The sequence below is a fragment of the Leucoraja erinacea genome, chromosome 11 (assembly GCF_028641065.1).
Source record: "Leucoraja erinacea ecotype New England chromosome 11, Leri_hhj_1, whole genome shotgun sequence".
Classification (NCBI taxonomy): domain Eukaryota; kingdom Metazoa; phylum Chordata; class Chondrichthyes; order Rajiformes; family Rajidae; genus Leucoraja; species Leucoraja erinaceus.
The window spans coordinates 1,213,253-1,239,937 of NC_073387.1; the positions used below are offsets into that span (position 1 = coordinate 1,213,253).

A 26,685-nucleotide genomic window follows, 5' to 3' on the forward strand; every position below is an offset into this window, starting at 1 on the left:
TTTCTCAGTGAGGGAATGGGAGCAACACACACTGCAGGACCGAGGGACCTTATCCCTGGTGTGAGAATGTCGCTGCATGCCTATTGTTGGTCTAAGGATGCACCATTAAAAAGGGCCAAGGGGCACCAAGTCTCACATTTTTAGGTTGAAGGGAACCAACAAAACAACAGTTGGGTTGAGAAGGTACTTGGAATAGTTCAATTGTTGGTTTGAGGGGTTAACAGATCCATTATTTTTGGATGTACACAAAAATGGTGGAGAAACAAGGTATGCGAAATCTCCATTGTTTTCGGATGTTTGAGCTGTGGGATCTTCTTTTTCCTGTTGTTCGGCTGAAGGGTTACCAATGCTCATTGTTGGCATGACGACAAATACCATTAGTTTTGGGGAGCTTGGCTCTAATACTCACTGGACTGAGAATCTTCAGAACTATTGGGCTAGGAGGGGAAACATGCCTTAAAAACTCAGGCTGACGGGGCCTGTTATTGTGCGATGGGTGCTCAACACTGACATTTACAGACTGGTGGGACATTAACACCACTGGATTGGTTTGTGTGGGGATTGGGTTAAGGAGGCTTCATCAATTCAGCTGTTGAGCGGAGAGACTCAACACACCCATTTTAGAGTTTTAGCGACTTCATTGATCTCAGTGTTGATCTGAGCAGGTATTTCCACTCTCACTGATAGGCCAAGGAGACTCCAACACTCGCTTCATTGATCCCAAGATTCCATTATTCCCAGGCTGGTGCTAACAGACCAATAGTACTCCCAGAGACTGGGGCTTTGGCACTTGCAATGCTGGGCTGTGTGGGCACCACTGTTGGTCACTATTGCTTCTTCCACTGGAACTTAAACAATGCCACTATTGGGCTAAGGGTTGCATTCACCATTGAGCTGATAGGTCCTCATCACTCATTGTTCTCGCACTAGGACTATGAGGATACCTTTGAATCTATGCTAAAAGTGTCCCAACAACCTCAGACTTGGGCAGATGATGCATCATTCCCAGAATTGGGCTGAGGCTACATGAACCCGGCACGGGTGAAGCTGAGGAAGCACCAACAATCCTAGAGAATAATTTTGCAGGGTTTTTATCCCTGTTGTTGAAAGATGTTTAGGAGTTTGTCTAAATCCTGTTGAATGTACTGCATCCTCTGTCTGGATGGAAATCTAGATGCCTTTGTGTTCAGGACGAGCAGATTTGGAGGAAATGTCAAATCATACAGGTTTATTATCATATACGGCATGGTGCAATGAAATTCCCTGTTGATATGAAGCTCAGAGTAATCTGTACTCACACAGTATTGATAAATACAACAATTAATGTACAGTGCATTCAGAAAGTATTCAGACCCCTTCACTTTTTCTACATTACAGCCTTATTTTAAAATGTATTAATTTTTTTTTAATCATCAATCTACACACAAAACCCCGAATGAAGAAGCAAAAACAGGTGTTTAGAAATGTTTGCAAAGTAATTAAAAATAAATAACTGAAATATCACATTTACATAAGTATTCAGACCCTTTGCTATGACATTAAAAATTGTCTGTAAACCAAGACAGGATTGTGTCAAGGGACTGATCTGGGGAAGGGTATAAAACAATTTCAGCAGCTTTGCAGGTCCCGAAGAGCACAGTGGCCTCCGTCATTCTCAAATGGAAGAACTTTGGAACCACCAGGACTCTTCAGAGAGCTGGCCGCACGGCCAAACTGAGCAATCGGGGGAGAAGGGCCTTGGTCAGGGAGGTGACCAAGAGCCCGCTGGTCACTTTGAAAGAGCTCTAGAATTCCTCTGTGGAGATGGGAGAACCTTCCAGAAGGCCAACTATATCTGCAGCACTCCACCAATCAGGCCTTATGGTAAAGTGGCCAGACAGAAGCCACTCCTTTGTAAGAGGCACATGACAGCCCACTTGGAGTTTGCCAAAAGGCACCTAAACAAGATTCTCTGGTCTGATGAAACCAAGATTGAACTCTTTGGCCTGAATGCCAAGCATCACATCTGGAGGAAACCAGGCACTGCTCATCCCCTGGCCAATACCATACATACGGTGAAGCATGGTGGTGGCAGCATCATGCTGTGGGGATGTTTTTCAGCGGCAGGAACTAGGAGTCTAGTCAGGATCGAGGGAAAGATGAACGAAGCAAAGTACAGAGAGATCCTTGATGAAAACCTGCTCCAGAGCGTTCTGGACCTCAGACTGGGGCGGAGGTTCACCTTCCAACAGGACAACGACCCTAAACACACAGCCAAGACAATGCAGGAGTGGCTTTGTGACAAGTCTGTGAATGTCCTTGAGTGGCCCAGCCAGAGCCCGGACTTGAACCCAATTGAACATCTCTGGAGGGACCTGAAAATAGCTGTGCATCGACGCTCCCCATCCAACCTGACAGAGCTTGAGAGGATCTGCAGAGAAGAATGGGAGAAATTACCTAATTACAGGTGTGCCAAGCTTGTAGCGTCATACCCAAGAAGACTTGAGGCTGTAATCGCTGCCAAAGGTGCCTCAACAAAGTACTGAGTGAAGGGTCTGAATATTTATGTAAATGGGATACTTCAGTTATTTATTTTTAATTACTTTGCAAAAATTTCTAAACACCTGATTTTGCTTTTTTATTATGGGATATTGTTTGTAGATTGAAGATTAAAAAAAAGAATTTAATCCATTTTAGAATAAGGCTGTAACATAACAAAATGTGGAAAAAGTGAAGGGGTCTGAATACTTTCTGAATGCACTGTCAGCACAAATTCAGCAGAATGGTGCAAGATTAGGTCAAAATCCCAGTGAGGAATGACCTTCCTGAGGTGTACAAGATCTGGAGGGGGATGGATAAAGTGAATGTTCACTATCTTTTTCCCAGGATAGTGGATTCTAAAACTAGTGGGTATAATGGTGAAAGAGGAGAGATTTAAGAGGGGCATCAGGGGAAAGGTTTTCACTCAGACGGTAGTCCTTATCTGGAATAAACTGCCAGAGAAAGCTATAGAAGGTGATACAATGACAACTTAAAAAATCCTTTGGACTGATATGTGGATAGCAAGATTTTAGAGGGCTATGATCCAAAGGCAAACAAATAGGAATAGCACCGTATGTCAACTTGGTCGGCATGGACAAGATGGGCCAAAGGGCCTGTGTCTGTGTCGTACAGTTCTGTGACTCTCTGATGACCACAAATGAATATTAAAAAACAGCCAATCATAAGTGAAAGAGTTAGAGTAAAGTACAACACACTTCAGATAAGAAATTGAAACAGTACAGAGACAACGAAAAAACATTATGATTTGTAAAATATAACACACCGAACGTTGTTGAATAACAATCAAAAGAAATAGAGGGGGGCTGTGTGAAGAAGTGAAGATAGCAAAATACATGGTGTGAGAGAGTCCTTGGCGACTGGATGGAAACGGCTTTGAGACAGAAGTCAATGGAGGGGAGCGAGGAACCGGTGATGGGGCAACAGAGAAGGCCACCCTCTGGCCTTCCGGTCGGAGACAGAGCAGTTGTGTTGCACCACAGGTTCAGGAGATCAAGATTCAGGAATTGCCATACCAGGGGGGTGTGAAGATGAAGATGCAACCTGTGAAGATGGACTGGATGGAAGGAAGTGATGAGCCTGTGATGGACTGGGTTGTGTTTCACCACAGGTTCACAGGTTCAAGATCAAGATTCAGGAATTGCCATACAGGGTAAGATGCATCCTGCTCAGAATACTTTCTAGAGCGCAGAGCAGAGAATCTTCACGGACATGACGAATCTTCTCAGGTGCCTAAATAAGTAAATACGCAGAGGCATTTTCTTGATCGCCTCATCCATGATGAGAGACTGGTTAGGTTGCTGGTGATATGAAAGAGTTGAAGGGATTTCAGGAAGTGGTCATCTCACAAACTAAATGTCCACAGAATGGACAAATGTGGTGGCACGTCGTAAGGTCATAAGTGATAGGAGCAGAATTTGGCCATTCAGCCCATCAAGTCTACTCCGCCACTCAATCATGGCTGATTTATCTCTCCCTCCCAACCCCATTCTCCTGCTTTCTCCCCATAGCCCCTGACCTGCACCAATCAAGAATCTCTATCTGTGCCTTAAAAATATCCATTGACGGCCTCCACAGCCTTCTGTGGCAAAGAATTCCACTGATTCACCGTCCTCTGACTAAAGAAATTCCTCCTATGAGGTTTCATAGACGAGGTCCACACTAGGGTCTCCTCGGTACCCCGCCAAAGCTCCTCTCTTGCTCCCCTCCCCCCAGTCATAACAGGGACAGATTTGCCCTAGTCCTCACCTTCCACTCCATCAACCGTTGCATACAGCATATAATTCTCCAACATGTTCGCCACCTCCAACGGGATTCCACCACCAGCCACATCTTCCCAACACCACCCCTTTCCACTTTCCGCATAGACCGTTCCCTCCGCAACTCCCTGGTCAGCTCGTCTCTTCCCACCCAAACCACCTGTCCCTATACCTCCTCCCTCAAATCTGTCCAAGGACCCCAACAGTCTTTTCAGGTAAGGCAGAGGTTCACTTACACCTCCTCCAACCTCATCTACAGTATCTACTGTTCCAGGTGTGGACTCCTGTATATCGGCGAGACCAAGTGCAGGCTTGGAGATCGTTTCTCTGAACAACTCCGCTCAGTCTGCCTGAACCTACCTGATCTCCCAGTTGCTGAATACTTTAACTCCCCCTCCCATTCCCAATCTGACCTTTCTGTCCTGGGCCTCCTCCATTGTCAGAGTGATGCCCAATACAAAATGGAGGAACAGCACCTCATATCCCACTTGGGCAGATTACACCCCAGAGGTATGAACATTGACTTCTCTAACTTCAAGTAGCGCTTGCTTTCCCTTTCTCTCCATCCCTCCCCCTTCCCAGTTCTCCGACCAGTCTTACTGTCTCCGCTGCATTTTATCTCTGTTTGCTTTGTTGTTACCTTTTCCCAGCGATCAATGGTCTATTCTACATTTTCCTTGATCTCCATTCCCTTTGCCCTATTTTCACACCTTCACTTCCTTATCTATCTATCTCCCTCCCCCCTGACGTCAATCTGAAGAAGGGTCTCGATCCAAAATGTCACCCGTTCCTTCTCTCCAGAGATGCTGTCTGTCCCGCTGAGTTACTCCAGCATTTTGTGTCTATCATTCTTGTAAACCTCCTCAGGACCCCAGAGCCAGCACTTCCTTCCTCAAATATGGTGCCCAAAATTGCTCAGAATACTGAAAATGAGTCTCAGCATTACATCCCTGTTTTGTATTCTAGCCCTCTTAAAATAAATGTTAGCAAAGCGTTTGCCTTCTTTACTACTGATTCGACTCATCGCCAGTGGCAAAAGGAGAGGGTTTGATAGGGCAAAGTAAAAATAAAATGGGATGAGAGAACCCAAATAGATTGAAGAACTTGAAGAATCTGGAGTGACTCAATGCTTCAACTAGTCTCCATTTGCATTGTAATTAAAAAAAGTGTAAAACAAACTTAGTAAGGGAAGAGAGAAACACTAGCACCAGTGAACACCCATTACATTACGTACACCTTCCAATTCCAGAGCCATGTTACTATTTATATGGAAGATGTACCTGAATAAAGGAGAGGGAGTCTCCCTGTTCCAGACTCTGCGCTTCGTGATCTATTAGTATAATCCGTTCCTGTTCCCTGGTTAATGTTTCAGAATAGCTCTTAATCCGCGACAGAGTTCGAAGACCTTCATCATCAATTAATCTCAGGATGTATTCTTCATCTTCTTCCAGCTGCTTTTTTCTGTCGTAGTATCTTTTGGATAGTCTTCTTTTCAGTTCAATGACCTGTGCCTGAAACCAAAACCAGTTCTCATTACAAACTGCCCTTTCATGCAGCTCTTAACCCAAGTACGAATGATCACTTGAAAAAATAACTTCAAATGGTTTCTATTTAAATGAACAAGCAGTAGTTGGAAATAGGGCCTTTACTCCTTGTAGCACAGGAGGCTGTGAGGTGATCTTATAGAGGTGTATACGATCATGAGGAGAATGCAAGGTGGCGCAGCGGTAGAGTTGCTGCCTTACAGCGCTTGTAGCATCTTGTACAACAGTACAACAGTAACATAACATACAAACTTCTATACTCAATACCCTGACTGATGAAGGCCAGTGTACTGAAAGCCTTCTTGTTTACCCTTTCAGGGACAATGTAGATGGATTCTGAGGTGCCTCTGCTCTAGAACATTCTCCATGGCCCTACCATTCACTGTGAAAGTCCTACCCTGGTTTGATAGCAGATTTTGGATAGAAAATTGGCTTTATGGAAGGAAGAAGCAGAGGGTGATGGTGGAAGGTTGTTTTTCAGTCTGGAGGCCTGTGGCCAGTGGTGTGCCTCTGTGATCAATGCTGGGCCTGTTGCTGTTTGTCAACGATTTGGATGAGAATATACAAGGCAGGATTAGTAAGTTTGCAGAAGACATTAAAGTAGGTGATAGCATAGATGGTGAAGATGGTTATCAAAAATTACAGGAGGTCTTGATCAGCTGGGCAAGTGGGCAAAAGAATGGCTTAATGGAATTCAATGCAGATACTTGTGAGGTGTTGCATTTTGGAAAGTCAAACTAGGGGAGGATCTTCACCGTGAATGGTATGGCTCTTGGGAATATTGTACAGGAGACATGTAGGAGAACAGGTGCATTGTTCTCCAAAAATGGCATCACAGGTAACAGGGAAGTAAAAGAGGCTTTTGGTATCTTGAATATCATTCAGGGTATTAACTACTGAAGTTGGGATGTTACAGTTATATAAGAGATGGAAGGTGAGCATGCAGGTGCAGCAGGCAGCACTTTAGAGTAATGTGTTCAGTTTGGTCACCCTGCTATAGTAAGGATGTCATGAATCTGGAATGAGAGCAGAGAACCAGATGATTCCTGGGATGTCAGGCCTGTCTTATGAAGAAAGATGTTGCCAGGACCTGAGGGCCTGAGCAGGCTAATGGGAGAGATTTGGCAAGCTTAGCTTAAGGATAAGGGGGAAATCCTTGGAAAACATGAGGCTAAGGGGTGATCTTATAGAAGTGTATTTTAAATCAGATGAGGGGCATTGACAGGGGGTGAATACATACGGGATCTTTCAGCCTCAGGGCAGGAAAATCGAGAACCTAGAGTTTCTATGATTCTACATAGGTTTTACTCAGGTGAAAATCGGAAGGGAATAGGTTTACAGATACTGGTTTTGAATCAAAGATAGACACAAAATGCTGGAGTAACTGAGCGGAACAGGCAGCATCTCTGGAGGGAAGGAATGGGTGACGTTTAGGGTCAAGACCCTTCTTCAGACTGATGTCAGGGGAGTGGGAGGTACATAGATAAGGAAGTGTATAGATAAGGAAAGCAAGGTATGAAAACAGAACAAAGGGAATGGAGAATAGATCATTGTTAGTTGGGAGAAGGGAACAAATCAAACAGATAAAGTGTAGTCGGAGACAGTAAGACTGGTCAGAGAACTGGTAAGGGGGAGGGGATGGAGAGAGAGAGAGAGAAAGCAAGGGCTACTTGAAGTTAATGTTCATATCTCCGGGGTGTAAGCTACCCAAGCGAAATATGTGCTGTTCCTCCAATTTGCGCTGGGCCTCACTTTGACAATGGAGGAGGCCCAGGACAGAAAGGTCAGTGTGGGAATGGGAGGGGGAGTTAAAGTGTTTAGCAACTGAGAGATCAGGTTGGTTTTGGCGGACTGAGCGGAGGTGAACAGGCTCGGTGATTGTCTTGCTAAATATCGGCGAGACCAAGTGCAGGTTTTGCTGAAACACCTCTGCTCAGTTACATTTGATCCCCTCGTCGAATTATTGATGTAGATTGTGAACAACTGGGGCCCAGCCCGCATTCCTCCAGCACCTTTGCAACAGAGCCCACCACCCCTAAAGTTATTCACTTTGTCATCACGTCATACAGCACAGAAACAAGCCCTTCAGTCATACTCATTTTTCCACATCAAGATGACCCATCAAAGCTAGTTCCATTTGTCAACTTTTGGCCCATATTAGAAACATAGAAACATAGAAAATAGGTGCAGGAGTAGGCCATTCGGCCCTTCGAGCCTGCACCGCCATTCGATATGATCATGGCTGATCATCCAACTCAGTATCCCATCCCTCCCTTCTCTCCATACCCCCTGATCCCTTTAGCCACAAGGGCCACATCTAACTCCCTCTTAAATATAGCCAATGAACTGGCCTTACCTACCTTCTATGGCAGAGAATTCCACAGATTCACCACTCTCTGTGTAAAAATATTCTTCCAAACCTTTCCTATCTATGATACAAGGATACAATACAATGATACAATTATACAATTTATTTGTTGTCATTTGAACCTCATTGAGGTTCAAACGAAATTTGGTTTCTGCAGTCATACACACAAGTAGAAGAACCAAGACACAACACAATTTACACAAACATCCATCACAGTGAATCTCCTCCTCACTGTGATGGAAGGCAAAGTCTTATCTCTCCCCTGCACTCCCCATTCGCCTCCCGATGTCAAAGTCAAAGCCCTCGGCAGGCGATGGTAGATAAGTCCCGCGGCCATTAAGGCCCGCTGGGCGATGCAAGAGCGAGCTCTGGGTCTTGATGTTAGAGCCCCCGGCGGGCGCTAGCAAGTCCCGCGGCCATTAAAGCCGCGAGGGGCGATGTAAGGCCCCACTCCAGGTCATTTTCAACCCCGCAACTTGGGCGGGAGAAGTTGCCATGCGGAAGCTCCGAAAAGCCGCGGGCTCACGGTGTCACCGTCCACCAGACCTGTGGCTGGAGCCTCCGAATCTCCGGGATCGGGCCGCAGCAGCGAGCCACCAAGACAAGAAAATAAAAAAAGCCAGGCGTACTGCAGAGGCCGCTGCGACCTGGGTCTGTCCAAATGTCACATTAGTAGTCCTTGTTTGCTGTCCATTAACTCATCTACAATCCACACCAGCATTTTATGGACTTATAAGCTATAATTTTATTTAATAATCACCTGTGTGTCACCAAATGAGAGGTATTTTAAAAGTGCAGATATTGGTTTGCCCTTATCTATCAAACAATTCCAACAGATTTGTCAAATATGATTTCCCTTTCATTTATCCATGCCTTGTCTCCCACATCCTAACAATATTTTTCCAGTGCCCTGATGAAATTTCCTACATATTTACAGTTCAGCTACCAATGTCAGGCTAACTGGCCTGTAGTTCCTTGCTTTCTCTCTCTCTCTTTGGAAGAAGGGAATTATGTCTATCCGGGCTGTGGGAATAATTTTACAATCTTAGGAAGTTTGAAAAATGACCACCAATGTATCCACTATCTCCATAACCAGCAGAATATCAATCCCCAGCTACAAGGAATTTATCTTTTTCTCTTGCATTAGTTTTGTCTGAACTAGTTTTTCATTATTGCTCTCATCTTCCAGCTTTGAATTTACTCTCACCCTGCACCTCTCCGCTATTTCTGGGATATTTTACAAAAGACAGTGACAAATATTTGTTTAATATCTCTGCCATATCCTTACTATCCAATCCATGTTCTCATTTCTTAGTTTGCTAGGAACCTTTTATTAATCTCTTCCTTTCCATGTGGCTATGAAAGATCAACTAATTTTACTTTTCTCAGTAGCCTGTCTTCATATTCTAGTTTCTCATTCCTATCATTACCTTGGCCTTCCTCTACTAAATTCTGAAATTATCTCGCTTCTTGCCTCACTTTTATTTTTAACTTTGATCTGATACTGATATTAATTCCCTTGAGACCAAGTGCCTCATCAATTTCCAGCTTATAATTTGTTTTAAATGAAAACATTATTTTGAAAACCAAGAAGACTAGATTGGGTAGACACACAGAGTCTCTTGCCAGGAGTAGGGGAAATCGTGGACCAGAGGACATAGATTTATGGTGAAGGGGAAAAGATTTTATAGGATTTAAAAGGCGCATGATGGCGCAGTGGTAGAGTTGCTGCCTTATGCCCCTGTCCCACTTAGGAAACCTGAATGGAAACCTCTGGAGACTTTGCGCCCCACAAGGTTTCCGTGCGGTTCCCGGAGGTTTCTGTGCCGGAGGTTGCCCGGGAAGGGTGGGAGACTTTAGGTGGTTGCCGGAACAAGTAAAGACAGACATAACAAAATCGAAATTAGGTAGGACATTACAGAATGACAAGCAATGAAAAGAACAAAAAAAAAATTTCCAATGTCCAACTCTGTGTCTGTACAAGCTCGAAAAGGAGTGAGAAGAAGAATAACTTACAAACACTCTACCATATTTAAAAATCAATTAATTAACCTCACGGAAAATTTCCTTGGGTGGGCAAAGTCTCCAGAGGTTCCGTTCAGGTTTCCTAAGTGGGACAGGGGCATTACAGCGCCAGAGATCCGGGTTCGATCCTGACTACGGGTGCTGTCTGTACGGAGTTTGTACGTTCTCCGCGTGACCTGTGTGGGTTTTCTCTGAGATCTTCGGTTTTCTCCCACACTCCAGAGATGTACAGGTTTGTAGGTTAATTGGCTTTGTGTATGTGTAAATTGTCCCTAGTGTGTGTAGGAAAGTGTAAATGTGTGGGGGTCGCTGGTCAACGCGCACTCGGTGGGCCGAAGGGCCTGTTTCTGTGCTGTATCTCTGAACTAAACTAATTTGAGGGGTAACTTTGGTGGGTTTATGGGAAGAGCTGCAAGAGGAGGTAGTTGAGGCAGAGACTATCGCAATGTTTAAGAAACAATTAAACAGGTACACGGGTAGGATAGGTTTAGAGGGATATGGGCCAAAAAGCAGGCAGGTGGGACTCGTATAGCTGGGACATGTTGGGCAAGTTCAATTCAGTTTAGTTTATTGTCACGTGTACCGAGGTACAGTGAAAAGCTTTTGATGCATGCTAACCAGTCAGTAGAAAGACAATACATTATTACAATCGATCCATTTACAGTGTATAGATATATGATAAGGTAATAACGTTTAGTGAATGGATAAATGAAAGGAAAATCATATTTGACAAATCTGTTGGAATTGTTTGAGTTAGTAGATAAGGGGAAATGAATATCTGCACTTTTAAAGCCAGCAAAGTCCGATCAAGGATAGTCCGAGGGTCATCAAAGTTGGGCTGAGTGGTCTGTTTCCAAGCTGTATGACTCTTTGACGGTGTATTATTTCTTTAAAAGTTAGCCATTGTTAGTTTACTGTCGGGCCTTTTGATGTAGTTTCCGATTCCGATTTAAGGTGCTGGGTTACTCACGCAGTCAGAAGGAAGAGATCCTTCTAGCTGCTGCCCTGAAGCAGCTGCACATCATGGTGTGGATGCTGGTTCACCAGCAGCTTAGATGGGATTTCACACCGCTCTATTGCCACCCTGGGTGGAGTGTGCATGTGATTGTCATCTTGAAGCCAAATCCTGAACCCTTGGTGATAGATGGAACAGGGACACTGCTGGTAAAGCTGCTGCCTCACAATTGTAACCTTGGGTGTTGTCTGTGTGGAGTTTTCCTCACGTGCTCACGTTTCCTCCCACATCCCAAGGACATGCAGATTAGTGGATTAGTTGGCTGCTGAAATTTGCCCCCAGCGTGGAGATGAGGGTGAGAATTTGGGGGGTTGAAGTTGAAGAGGAGAGAAGAGAAGTAATAACAGGATTAACATAGGATCAGTGTAAATGGGTGGATGATCAGGGCAGACTCGGTGGGCTGAAGAACCCGAGTCCATACAATATATCTCTCCGACAATACAGTGGCCGTTAGATAACACACATTTATCTCTGTTTGTGCCACAAAATCATTTATTCCAATTCACCCACAAAACCTCATGGATTCAAATAAAGAGCCTTTGATTTTGACTTTTTAGAACCACTTTCTCGTCTGTGATCCTATTTGCAGTCCAACTGGGACATTGATCAGAATGACAAGTTTTTGATGGATTTTGCTTTTAAGCTCTGGCTCCAGGTAGAGTGATTTAGCGGAAAGCAGGCCAACTGTGGCATCATTGAAATATCTGAGAGATTATTGGACTCTCAGGTGTGATCAACTGAGATTACAGCACAAGAAGTCCCATATATAAAAAAAGTATAATTATGATCCAGGAATCCCATGGAGCTCCTAAATATATGATGTTTGGAGCTCCAACCATCTGGGAAGGATTTTTTCATCATGCTTCCTAGATTCACTGCAGGTGTTCATTTTCACTTACATTTGCCTTTCCCAGAAGAGTAAATAATTTTGATTAGGATCAGTGATACGGGTGATTGAATTCTCTCGGCTTGGCCACTGGGTGTTAGGCCTGGCTCTGAGTCACAGCCAGGAAGGGAAAGACCAGACATAGCTATAGTTGTAACGGGTATAGCTTGGACCCAATAGCAGCACAGAGTAGTAACACAGGAATGGGTACACCGTACTCACACAGAGGCTCAGGATTGAGCGAGGGTTCCGAAGAGGGGCAGGCAGGAGACGTAGTCGGGGTAGCAGAAGGTCCGGTAACCCGGAGATCCAACACACGATGCAAACAAACCAGCGAGGGACAGACGAAAGGACGGAAAGGTCAGGGGCAGGCAGGTTTGAATCCGTGTAGGCAGTCGGGAAATCGCTGGAGAGTCTTGCATGAATGCTGAGAACAATCTGGCACTGTGTGAATGGTGAGGAGAGTCTATATACCGGGTTAATTGGTGCATCAGAGGCAACTGAGTGCAACAGGTGAGGAGAGTTGGGCTGATGAGAGGGGAGTGACAGGCAGGCAGGTAGGAGAAGGAGGGACCGGTGGAAAAGTACTGGGAGGTGAAGTGGATGAGAATGAGGAGAGGGCAGACTGTGACAATAGTGATAGGAGACCCGTTAGGTAGGGCCACGGTAGTGGCAAACAATACATCAGATGATGTGTTGCCTCCCTGGTGCCAGGGTCCACGATGTCACAGAGTGGTTGCAGGCACATTGTCAAGAGGAGAAGGAGGGTGGGGGGAGGAGGGACAAGCAGCCGGGATATTGTGCAAAGTGGCACAAATGACATTGGTAGGAAAAGGGACGAGGTCCTGCAAAGTGATTATAGGGAGTAGGCAGATTAAAAAGCAGGATGTCGAGGATAGGTATTTCCAGATTACTCCCAGTGCCACGTGCTAGTGAGCAGAGGGATAGGGAGATAGGATAGATGAATGCATGGCTCAGGAGAGTACAGGGAGAAGGGATTCAGATTTTTAGATCACTGGGATGTCTCCTGGGACAGAGGCTCCCTGTACAAGAGGGGTAGATGGCATCTGAACTGGAGGGTATCAAAATCCATGCATAATCACAGACTGATACAGCGTGGAAACACCGACCAACATGGCCCATCTAGTTCCACCAGCCTGCATCTGGCCCATATCACTTTAAACCTATCCTATCCATGTACCTGTCTAAATGTGTCTAAAACATTGTGATAGTTCCTGCCCCAACTACCTCCTCCGGCAGCTTGTTCTATACACCTACCACTATAAGATCACCCCTCATCCGTCTGCACTCCAAGGAATAAAGCCCTAGCCTGCACAGTCACTTGAATCCTGGCAACATTCGGGTAAATCATCTTGGAACACATTCAAGCTTGCAGGGAGGTTTTCCAGTGCTACTCAGGAGAGTTTAAACTAGAGAGGAACCAGAGTAGTGATTCAGAAATTGGAAGGAGTGATGGAAGGGTAGAGGTTAGGACCAGTAAGTCTCAAAGATGGACAGGCAAGTGAAGGAATATGGTGTCGCTGATCGGCTGAAGTGCGACCATTTCAATGCAAGGAGTATTGTGGGGAAAGCACAATAACCTAGAGCCTGGATCAATGCTTGGGACGATGATGTTGTGGCAAGAGGGAGAGGACTGGCAGCTCAGTGTTTTTGATGTTTCAGGTGTGATTAAGAGGGTGGCAAAAGAGGTGGAGGAGTTGTGCTGCTAATCAGGGAGACTGTAATGGCGGCACTCAGAGAGGACACCAGGAAAGGTGCACGGACTATCATGGGATTGTACAATAGGCCCCTGCCCACCCCTCCCCCCACCTCACCTTAAACCCATGTCCCCTGGTTCTTGATTACCCTTCTCTGGGTAAAATATTTACTCTCATTATCTTATACATCTCTATAAGATCACCCCTCATCCTCCTGCGCTCCAATAAATAAAATCCTAGCCTACTCAACCTCTTCCTATGGCTCGGGCACTCGACGTCTGGCCAACTGAACACAATACTCTAAATGTGGTGTCACAACTACGACATGACCTCCTAACTTCAATACTCAGTACTCTGACAGATGAAGGCTAATGTGCCGAAAGGCTTCTTGAACGCCCTATCTATCTGTGATGCCACTTTCAATGTACTATGTACCTGCACTCTGAGACCCCTCTGCTCTACAACACTCCCAGAGGCCTACCATTCACTGTGTAGGTCCTGCCCATGTTAGACTTCACCTGAATGCAACACCTCACACTTCTCTGTATCCATCAACCATTCCTCAGTCCACCTGCCCAATCGATCAAGATCCTGCTGCAATTTTTGACAACCATCTCCACTAACTACAATAGCACCCACTTTTGAGTCATCTCCAAACTTACTAATCATTGTTGTAGGAAGGAACTGCAAATGCTGCTTTAAACCAGAGATAGATACAACATGCTGGAATAACTCACCAGGACAGGCAGCATCTCTGGATAGAAGGATTGGGTGATGTTTCTGGTCGAGACCCTCGAGTCTGAAGAAGGGTCTTAACCCGAAACATCACCCATCCCTTCTGTCCAGAGATACTGCCTGTCCCGCTGAGTTACTCCAGCATTTTGGGTCTATCTTTAACTTACTAATCATGCCCTGTACGTTCTAATCCAAATCATTGATATAGATGATGAACAGCAATGGACCCAACAATGAACCCTGAGGCACACCACTAGTCACAGACCTCCAGTCTGAAAAACAACCTTCCACCATCACCCATTACTTCGTTCCATGAAGCCAATTTTCTATCCATTCAGCTGTCTCTCCTTGGATCCCATGTGATCTAATCTTCTAGTGCAACCTACCATGAGGAACCTTGTCAAATGCTTTACTGAAATCCATGTATACATCTACAGCACTGCCCTCATTGATGTTTTTGGTCACAAATGCAAAAATTAGATTTGTGAGACATGATCTCCCATGTACAAAACCGTGCTGGTTATACCCTTATCAACGCTTGTCCATCCAAATGCATGTATATCTTTTCCCTCGGAATATTCTCTGGTAACTTTCTGACCACAGATGTTAGGCTCACTGGCTTGTAGTTCCTAGGCTTTACCCTGCAGCCGTTCTGAAAAGGCACCACATTTGCCATCCTTCAGTCTTCCGGCAACTCACCCATATTTAATGATCTCATAAATCTCAGCCAGGGCACCTCTCTAGCTTCTGGGGCTCTTGAATATTGATCAGGCCCGAGAGATTTGTCAACCTTCATACACATATGCTAATGTTCCATTATTTAAGAAGGCAAGTAGAGTGAATCCAGTGCATTATAGACCCGTGAAGCCCGAGTCAGTGGTAGGAGGTCTTGGGGAGGATTCTACAGGATAGGATTTACTTCTATTTGGAAGAGAATGGGTTGATTAGGGATAATCAGCATAGCTTTGTACATGGCAGGTCGTGTCTTACTAACTTGATCGAGTTTTTTGAGTTGAGGAAGGTGATTGATGAGGATAGGGAAGTGGATTGTGGTGGAAGGACAATATTCAGGCTGGAGGTCTGTGGCCAGTGGGGTTCCGCAGGGATCTGTGCGGGGACCTCTGCTATTTGCAATATATATAAAAAATTTGGACGTAAACGTAGACAGGTTGGTGACATCAAGATTGCTGGGGTTGCAGGCTGTCAAGTTATGCAGTGGGATATTGATCAGAAATAGGTGGCAATATGGCCAATGGAGTTTAATTTGAGCAAGTGTGATGTGTTACACCTTGGGAGGTCAAATGTAAGAGGAAAATATACAATGTCTTGAACCTTAACAGAAGTAATATACATTATTATTATTTATCTGATACGTTGGAGCTCCGCTCGGGCAGTGTGCCTGAAATTTCATTGTATGTATTTACAATGACAATAAAATGTATTATTATTATTATTATTATTATTATTATTATTATTATTATTGTTATTATTATTATTATTATTATAATGTTTCGAAGAAGGCATACATTCCGCTTACTTTCCTAGGTCGGCATAAGGATTAGGAAATCATGATGTCGTTTTATAGGACTTTGGTTCAGCCGCATGTGGAGTATTGAATGCAGCTCTGGTCACCCCATTACAGGAAGGATGTGGAGGCTTTGGAAAGGGTGCAGTGGAGGTTTACCAGAATAATGGCTGGAATTACAGGATATTAGTTACAGTGTGAGGTTGGATGCACCTGGATTGTTTTCACTGAAATGCTGGAATTTGCGGGAGTCCTGACAGGTATATAAAATGATGAGAAGAATAGATAGGATAGACAGTCAGAACCTTTATCCCAGAATGGATACATCAAATTGTAGAGGGCATAGCTCTAAAGTGAAAGGGGCAAAGTTAAGAGATGTTGGGCGACCATTTTACACAGAGGGTGGTGAATGCCTGGGATGCGCTGCTGGGGGTGGTAAATGAGGTAGACACAATAGTGGCATTTAAGAGGCTTTTGGATAGGCATATGGATATGCAGGGAATGGAGGGATATGGATTATGTACAGGTAGATAAGAGATGGTCTTGCTGTCATGTTCAGCACAGGCATTGTGGGCCGAAGAGCCTGTTCTAGAGCTGCACCCTTCTATGTTCTGTGGGACTAAAGTCCCTCCTTTTCCTTCCTATGTCCACATGATCCAGGCATGTAAGTAGGTCCATTGTCTCTGGTTGCGAGTGTTTCAAACGGTGGGTATAATTAGATCTAAGCTGTTCCATCAGTCACATGGGAACCGCTAGTGTGATTCAGATCACACTACACATCATGTAGTTGAAGGTCTCATTCAGCAGGGAGAGAAACCCTGTCTAAATACAATTATATTTTTCTCTACCTTTACATCAGCTTCTGATCTCTTCAAATCATCCTGTTTGATGGAGCAGATCTCTTCCTGAAGTCTTTCAATATCTGTCTTCAAATCTTCCTACAAAAGTAAAGAGGAAGCATTTAAAATAGCTGCATGTATCTGCATAGGATGCTTAACATCAAGTAAAGTCACAGGACTATGTAGCTGTGTATTTGGTCAGATTGATTTAGAAGATAACACCTAATCACAGTGGAGACAACATGTCTCTCAACAACTTGTCTTTAAATTCAGTTCAGTTTAGTTTATTGTCACGTGTACCGAGATACAGTGAAAAGCTTTTGTTGGATGCTAACCAGTCAGCGTAAAGACAATACATGATTACAATAAATTCATTTACAGTATGTAGATACATGATAAGGGGATAATGTTCAGTGCAAGGTAAAGCCAGTTAAGACCGATCAAGGATCATCAATGAAGTAGATAGTAGTATAGGACTGCTCTCTGGTTGTGGTAGGACGATTCAGTTGCCTAATAACAGCTGAGGAGAAACTGTCCCTGGATCTGGAGGTATGCGTTTTCACACTTCTATACATTTTGCCCGATGGGAGAGTGGAGAAGAGGGAGTGGCCAGGGTGCAACTCGTCTTTGATTATGCTGCTGGCCTTGCCGAGGTAGGAAAAGGTATAATTGGAGTCAACGTGGTCCTGGATGGAGCTGTTCCCAAACCAAGCTGTGATGCATCCTGTTCAAATGCTTTCCATGGCGCATCTGTAGAAGTTGGTGAGAGTTGTAGGGGACGTGCCGAACTTCCTAAACCTTTTAAAGATGGCTCCGTTCACTTTCTTCAAGTTCAAGGTCTAACCAAGGGCATTTGCATGGGTCCCAGCCATGCCTGCCTTTTTGTTGGTTACATCGAACTGTCCTTGTCACAAACATTCACTGGCACCAACTCTTCCTCCACTACATTATCGACTACATCCGGCCAGCCTCCTGCACCCATGCAGAACTCATTGTTTTCATGAAGTTTACCATTAACTTCCACAGATTCACTTGGACTGTCTCTGACACCTCTCTCCCCTTTCTTCATCTCCCTGTTTTTATCACAGGGGGCGAGCAATCGACTGAATCTCCTATTTACTCTTGCAGTGATCTGGGCTACACCTCCTCAAACTCAGCCTCTTATATAAACCATCCCCTATTCTGCAATTCACGTGACTGCTGCATCTGTTCCCAAGATGAGACTTTCCACTCTGTCATATTGAGCACAGACATTATGGGCCAAAGGGTTTGTTCCACATAGTTCCCTGAAAGTGGCATCGCAGGGAACAATGTGGATGGCGAGGATGGTTTTTGGCAGGGGGTTGGTATAGAAGTTGGGCCATTATGTTACAGTTGTACAAGACATTACTGAGGCCGTACGGTGAACTATATTCTGTTTTGGTTACTGTGCAATAAGAAAGATACCATTAAGTTGTAAAGGGCATCACAATGGCACAGCAGTAGAGTTGTTGCCTTACATCGCCAGAGACCCGAGTTCGATCCCGACTACAGGTGCTGACTGAATGTTCTCCCTGTGACCATGTGGGGTTTATCTGGCTTCTCCAGTTTCCTCCCACATTCCAAAGATGTGCAGGTTTGTAGGCTAATTTGCTTCAGAAAATTGTCCCTAGTGTGCAGGATAGAACTGGTATATAGGATAGAACGAGTGTATGGGTGATCACTGCTTGGCGCGGACTCAGTTGGCTAAAGCTCCTATTTCCACACTGTATCTCTCAACTAAACTATGATGATTTCTGAGAATGTTGCCGGGAATCGAGGATCTGAGCTATGGGGAGTGGGTGGGGAGACTAATACTTTTCCTTCGTGTCATGTGGGGTGCCAAACCCCAACTTCATCGCCTTGTTAAATGGTTCATTACTTTTTTGGGAAATAATACACCTGTACTTTCAGATCTCCCTGTTCTGCAACACTCCTCAGGGGTCTACCATTTACTGTGTTAGTCCTGTCCTGATTTGACATACCAAAATACACCTCACACTTGACAGGGTTGCTGCAGAATGAGCGGAGGGAGGGCTGTACGTTCAGATGGGGTGAGGTTAGAGTAATTAAGGGGAGTGGAAACATTTACAGAGGGAATTTGTCAGGCACATACAGGTAACTCCCATAGAGATAAACAAGGATCAAAGATTACAAAGAAAAGTGGTTTGTTATGAATCATTGTGAAAATGTAGAATCCATCTAACCATATAACCATGTAACAATTACAGCACGGAAACAGGCCATCTCGACCCTTCTTGTCCGTGCCGAACACGTATTCTCCCCTAGTCCCATATACCTGCGTTCAGACCATAACCCTCCATTCCTTTCCCGTCCATATAACTATCCAATTTATTTTTAAATGATAAAAACGAACCTGCCTCCACCACCTTCACTGGAAGCTCATTCCACACAGCCACCACTCTCCGAGTAAAGAAGTCCCCCCTCATGTTACCCCTAAACTTCTGTCCCTTAATTCTCAAGTCATCTACAACTATTGTAACACAAATATTCTAAGATGCTGGAAGAATTTTGGATCAGAGGAGTATCTTTGAGGCCTCTCTTGAAGCGCTTCCCAGATTGTACAAGCCCTGATTAAACCAATTTGTTCCAGACTCTCGATTGAGATTTTTCGTGATCACTGGCTTTGGGGGTAACCGGCGAGGGAGTGGAGCAACTGAGTGGGGGGAGGGTGTGGGAGGAGGGGTGTCCCCCCTCCCACGGTAGGTACATTTTCAAATTTGATGTATGATCGTGTTTTAGTGCATTGTAGAAGTATGATTTCAATGTTTTTTGTTTGAAGTATTTTTAAGAGGTAACTTTTTAAGGAATAACTTTTTCCACACAAAGGGTGGTGGGTGTATGGAACAAGCTGCCAGAGGAGGCAGCTCTATCCCAACATTTAAGAAGCAGTTAGACTCTTACACACAGATAGGACAGGTTTGGAGGGATATGGACCAAAAGCAGGTATTGTAGCTGGGACATGTTGGCGGGTGTGGGCAAGTTGTGCCGAAGGGCCTGTTTTCACACTGTATCACTCTATGACTACATTATGCTTCCACCATGCATGAATGCTTCAAAATCAAGTGGCCGAGTTTTATTGCCATTTACTCAAGCATAGAAACATAGAAAATAGGTGCAGGAATAGGCCATTCGGCCCTTCGAGCCTGCACTGCCATTCAATATGATCATGGCTGTTCATCTAAAATCACTCTTTCCTGTTTTTTCCCCATATCCCTTGATTTCGCTAGCCCCAAGAACTAAATGTAACTCTCTCTTGAAAACATCCAGTGAATTGGCCTCCACTGCCTTCTGTGGCAGAGAATTCCACAGATTGAAAACTTTCTGGGTGAAGAAAGTTTGTCCTCATCTCGGTCTTAAATGGCCTACCCCTTATTCTTAAACTGTGTTTTTCAAGTTCAAGTTCAAGTTCAAGTGAGTTTATTGTCATGTGTCCCTGTATAGGACAATGAAATTCTTGCTTTGCTTCAGCACACAGAACATAGTAGGCATTTACTACAAAACAGATAAGTGTGTCCATATACCATGATATAAATATATACACACATGAATAAATAAACTGATAAAGTGCAAATAACAGAAAATGGGTTAGAGTTTTGTCCGAGCCAGGTTTAATACCCTGATGGCTGTGGGGAAGTAGCTATTCCTGAACCTGGTTGTTGCAGTCTTCAGGCTCCTGTACCTTCTACCTGAAGGTAGCAGGGAGATGAGTGTGTGGCCAGGATGGTGTGGGTCTTTGATGATACTGCCAGCCTTTTTGAGGCAGCGACTGCGATAAATCCCCTCGATGGAAGGAAGGTCAGAGCCGATGATGGACTGGGCAGTGTTTACTACTTTTTGTAGTCTTTTCCTCTCCAGGGCGCTCAAATTGCCGAACCAAGCCACGATGCAACCGGTCAGCATGCTCTCTACTGTGCACCTGTAGAAGTTAGAGAGAGTCTTCCTTGACAAACCGATTCTCCGTAATCTTCTCAGGAAGTAGAGGCACTGATGAGCTTTCTTGATAATTGCATTAGTGTTCTCGGACCAGGAAAGATCTTCAGAGATGTGCACGCCCAGGAATTTGAAGCTCTTGACCCTTTCAACCATCGACCCGTTGATATAAATGGGGCTGTGGGTCCCCCTCCTACTCCTTCCAAAGTCCACAATCAGTTCCTTGGTTTTGCTGGTGTTGAGGGCCAGGTTATTGCGCTGGCACCATATGGACAGTTGCTCGATCTCTCTTCTATACTCTGACTCATCCCCATCAGTGATACGCCCCACAACAGTGGTGTCGTCAGCGAACTTGATGATGGAGTTCACTCCGTGATTGGCTACGCAGTCATGGGTATAGAGTGAGTTCAGCAGGGGGCTGAGCACGCAGCCTTGAGGTGCTCCCATGCTGATTGTTATCGAGGCTGACACATTTCCACCAATACAAACAGACTTGTGGTCTGTGAATGAGGAAGTCAAGGTTCCAATTGCAGAGGGATGCGCAGAGACCCAGTTCTGCGAGTTAGGTAACCAGCTTGGAGGGGATGATTGTGTTAAATGCCGAGCTGTAATCGATGAATAACAGCCTGACATATGAGTTTTTGGTGTCCAAGTGGTCCAGAGCGGAGTGGAGGGCCAGCGAGATCGCATCCACCGTTGATCTGTTGTGGCGGTAAGCGAACTGCAGTGGGTCTAGGTTTTTGTCGAGGTAGGAGTTGATTTGCTCCATGATCAACCTCTCAAAGCACTTCATCACCACCGGCGTTAGTGCCACTGGTCGATGAAGTGATTCCAGAGTGGTGAATCTCTGGAATTTTCTGCCACAGACGGTAGTTGAGGCCAGTTCATTGGCTATATTTAAGAGGGAGTTAGATGTGGCCCTTGTGGCTAAAGGTATCAGGGGGTATGGAGAGAAGGCAGGTACAGGATACCGAGTTGGATGATCAGCCATGATCACATTGAATGAGGTGCAGGAGCAGGCTTGAAAGGCTGAATGGCCTGCTCCTGCACCTATTTTCTATGTTTCTATGTGTGACCCCTGGTTCTGAACTCCCCCAACATCGGGAACATTTATTCTGCAGTTACAGTAAGTGAAAATCTAGCAGGCAAGCAGGATGCTTTCTCCAACCACCCCCATTCGAAGGCCACTATCTTCCACCGTTGCTATCCAGTGCTTGGTGCTTACTTCCAGCAGCCACTGGTTATCCTCCAGGATGCACCGAGCCACAGCCTGGTCCATGCCGGTCACCTGGGCGAATTTGGCAGAGACTATCTCAGCCGCGGCCAGGGCCGGATTTAGATGAAGAGAGGCCCTAGGCTGTTCCATTTGTGAGCCCCCCCTAATCCCCAACCCCCACGACTAGATGAAGATGGTCCACCAGATTGACAACGATTTGCAGCCGAGCATGACCAATGAGATAAGGGGCTGGAAAGATGCACTATTTATTTATTTATTTATTGCCAGTGCTCGTGTCGAGTTATCGGCTTAAAACACTATTATTCTGAAATGGGGGGCAAGAAAAATTACTGAAGGGTTGTTTAGAGACTACAGTGCCTTGTGACAGCATATGTAAGAAAAGCCTATGACAGTGTCAAAAATATTATACACCATGCATGAGTGTTGGCAACTCTGCTCAACGTCAGGAAACATCTGGATTTCTAAAGATTTGTGGACAGATGCATGGACAGCAAGGTTTCACAGAGAGATGTGGGCTAAGTGCAGGTACATTTGACTAATCCAGAATGTTAACTTGGTCAGCATGATCAAGTTGGGCCAAAAGGCTTATTTCCATGTGACCTTATGAGTCTAATAGTGAACAAATCTAAATAACGCAAAGCACATAGCCACAAACACAGAACAGGGCAAGCAACAAAGTGTAATCTCCACTATCTGCTTTGACTGGGCACTGTATCAGGGCGACAACGCGGCGCAGCAGCAGAGTTGCTGTCTCACAGCGCCAGAGACCTGGGTTCCGGGTTCGATCCTGACTGCGGGCGCTGTCTGAACGGAGTTTGTATGTTCTCCCCGTGACCGCTTGGGTTTTCTCCGAGCAATTGAATTGGCTCCAGGTTAATGTAAATTGTCCCCCGTATGTGGATCGCTGGTCGGTGCGGACTCACAGCGCCAGAGACCTGGGTTCCGGTATCTCTAAACTAAACTCTAATTAATGGTGATATTCAACTGTAAAATGCTCCCACAGTGTATTGTGCCACGTACCTTAATTGTAGCTTGTGCCTGATCCAGACTCAGTAGTGTATGGGATTGATGTTTCTCTGTTATGCAGGAGTCACACACACACACGGCATGATTTTGACAGTAGAACAGTATGGGTCTCTTGTGCTCAAGGCAATGCCTTTCTGTCATAGGTTCCATTAGGGTGTGATCGGCGTAAACTGCTCCAATTACGTTTAGTTTTTTGTTCAGAGCACAAACAGCTGTTTCACATTTCAGACATGTCCTCGCAGTTCGGATTGTGTTCTTCAGACAACGATCACACTGACATAGCCACAGCACTAGGCAGGAAATAGGAAGTCAAGTCCTTATAAATATTTAACAGAGGGCGTGGCAATGTGGTCACCACTATAACTCAGTCAAGTTAAACATGGGCAGCTCTTGGCATGCCTTAGCAGTTCATAACAAAAAGAGGAAAACCAAGTTTGCAATTTTATAATATATAGACGGAATCGTCACACAGCATGGAAACAAGCCCTCTAAATGCTGATCAAAATGCCCCATCTACACTAGTCCAACCTGTCTGCATTTAGGGTATACGTTAATGTGAGAGGGGAAAGATTTAATAAGAACCTGAGTCACAGAGAGTCATCGAGTCATACAGCACAGAAATAGGTCCTTCAGCCCAGCCTGCCGACCAAGGTGCCCCATCTACACTAGTCCTACTTGCCTGCGTTTGGCCCATATCCCTCTAAACCTTTCCTATGCATGTACCAGTTTAAATGTCTTTTTAATCTTGTTACAGTTCCTGCCTCAACTGCTTCCTCTGGCAGCTCATTCCATGTTGTTTCTACATGCCCTTGTTTCTACAGTGGTGCAGTGGGAAAGTTGCTGCCTTACAGCACCAAGAACCCGGGTTCGATCCCATCTGTAAAAAGTTTGTACGTTCTGCCCGTGACTGCGTGGGTTTTGTCTGGGTGCTCGGGTTTCCTCCCACATTCCAAAGACGTATAGGTTTGTAAATAGTCCCTAGTGTGCAGGATAGTGCTAGTATGCAGGTATCGGTGGTCGGCATAGACTCGGTGGGCCAAAGGGCTTATTTCCACCCTGTATCTCCAAACTAAACTAAAAAAAGGTCTCTGGATCTGACCCGCTGAGTTACTCCAGCATTTTGTGCCTATCTTCGGTTTAAACCAGCATCTGCGGTTCCTTCCAACACATCTTGTCTGCTCCTCTACAAAATCTCCACAAGGTGTGCCTACTTTGAAGTTCTCCTCCTCTCTCCGACGACGGTGTTGGCTCGAAGGGCCGAATGGCCTCCTCCTGCACCTATTTTCTATGAAAGTTCTGCAACATCCTCTCTCACTACTCCCCCTCTGTGATTCCTCCTGCTCTCCGAAGTTTTAACCCAGACTCGCTACCACAGCCACAGATGTTTTACAACCCAGTTGTATGAATATTGATTTCTCTATCTTCAAATGACCCTTGCATCCCCTCTCTCTCCATTCCTCCCCCACCCAAGTCGTATCAGCTTCAAAGTCGTTTTGTTGAGTGTCATTGTCGGTACTAAATTTCATCAGCACACAGCTAACAATGGCCAGTTTCCTTTATTATCGTTACTGTTTCGCATATCTTTCATTTATTTGTTCCATCTATCTCGACATCATCGTCTATATCTCTCGTTTCCCTTTCCCCTGACTCTCAGTCTGAAGAAGGGTCTCGACCCAAAACTCCTGCGATGCTGTCTGACTCACTGAGCTACACCAGCTTTTTTGTGTCTATCAACTTAAAAAAAGATGCTGGAGTGTATTTCCACCATTTTTTGTTTTGTTTCTATCCAGGGACCTTTCCTTTTACCAGGTCCTGTCAACAGGGTTATGAAATGCCCCTATGATTGTATTCAGAACATTTGTCTTCTCATTCTTCCTGACTTTCCCTGAAATCCTCTTTAGATTTCTACCCATCTTCTTCTCTTTTCTTGCAGCCTTCGCTACCAGGAGGAAGCAGGACTTGGAAGAAGCACATACAATAGCAACAAGGTGGAAGGCTCTCTGAGTGAGGAGTTCAAAGTCCAAGTTTGAGAATAGTTCAGTCACATCATCACCAACCAAGTTGTACAAGAGTTGCCAGAACAGGATGGCCCATCTTACAGCATCTCATTGATGACCTTCCCCATCTCCTGTGGCTTTACGGTCAGACAGCATCTCTGGAGTTTTGGGTCGAGACCCTTCTGCAGACTGAGAGTCAGGGGAAAGGGAAACGAGAGATATAGGCAGTGATGTAGAGAAGAATGGAAAACAGGGGAGAGACAATGACTTTTCCTTCCATCACAGTGAGGAGGAGATTCACTGTGATGGATGTTTGTATAAATTGTGTTAATTGGGTGTCTTGGTGTTTTATCCTGTGGTATGACGGCAGAAACCAAATTTTGTTTAAACTTCATTTGAGGTTCAAATGCCAATAAACAGTATTGTATTGTATTGTATTAAGGATAGAACCAACACGAGGGAATAATCAACATGACCTCTTACTCAACAATCTACATTGCAGAACCATTTGTCCATAATGATATTAGCTGGTGACCATTACATGATCCTGGTAAATAAATAATTCCATCTTCATAGAGGACCTCACTCAGTAATGTTGTGGCACTGCTCATATGATAAATGGGATAGATTCACGTCAAAATCAGCAGCACTGCACTGAACATGGATGTGGGATATCATTAGTAGCTACCATTATCATTATGCTCGAATACCAATCCTGATTCAATGTGTGTAGTAGGCAGGCCCATGAGCAGTACCAGGCTGTTACCAGATTATCTACCAGACTCTGGCAGATAACATCTAACATCACCATTACCGATAATTCTGAGAGAAAAATGTATAAGTACACAAAGGAAAATAGAATAAGCAGTGAGAGAATAGGACCCACAAGGATCATAGCAGTCAACTCTGCATAGAGCCACAGGAGATAGAAACATAGAAAATAGGTGCAGGAGTAGGCCATTCGGCCCTTCGAGCCTACACCGCCATTCAATATGATCATGGCTGATCATCCAACTCATGGGAATGGGAAACGTCGTCAATCTTTACCTTGGGAGAAAAAAACGAGGACTGGGGAACTTGGGTCAGTCAATGAAAGGGTCTCTGGGAGCAGTCAGTATTGTGGTCGAGAGGGGGTGCTGAAGGTCCTGACTTGTAAGAAGGTGAGCAAACCTCCCGAGTCTTATCAGATATATCCGAGGACACTAGGAAGGGTCTTGACCCTAAACTGGGAAGCTAGAGAGGAGATTGCACGTGCCCTGGCTGAGATTAAATAGTCATCATTAAATACAGGTGAGGTGCCAGAAGACTGAAGAGTGGAAAATATTGTGCCTCTATTCAAGAAGGGCTGCAGAGAAAAGCCAAGGTACTACAGCCAGTGAGCCTAACATCTGTGATTGGGAAGTTACTAGAGAGAATTCTAAAGGATAAGATATACATGCATTTAGATGGACAAGGGCTGATTAGAAACATAGAAAATAGGTGCAGGAGGAGGCCATTCGG

At 44.9% G+C, this 26,685-nt stretch overlaps 1 protein-coding gene across 1 annotated transcript in view; it reads right to left on the minus strand.

Annotated features, from left to right (window-relative positions):
* The window catches only part of LOC129701408 (E3 ubiquitin-protein ligase TRIM21-like), a 40,272-nt gene extending 16,773 nt beyond the window's left edge, over window positions 1-23,499 (minus strand). Inside the window, exons 1-3 of the mRNA XM_055642561.1 lie at window positions 23,183-23,499; window positions 16,963-17,052; window positions 5,579-5,809 (exon numbers count right to left, since the gene is read on the minus strand). Of these exons, the coding sequence (XP_055498536.1) occupies window positions 5,579-5,809; window positions 16,963-17,052; window positions 23,183-23,338 (477 nt within the window). The 5' untranslated portion in view covers window positions 23,339-23,499. The remainder of the gene's footprint in view (window positions 1-5,578; window positions 5,810-16,962; window positions 17,053-23,182) is intronic.
* Between the last annotated feature and the right edge of the window lie 3,186 nt (window positions 23,500-26,685).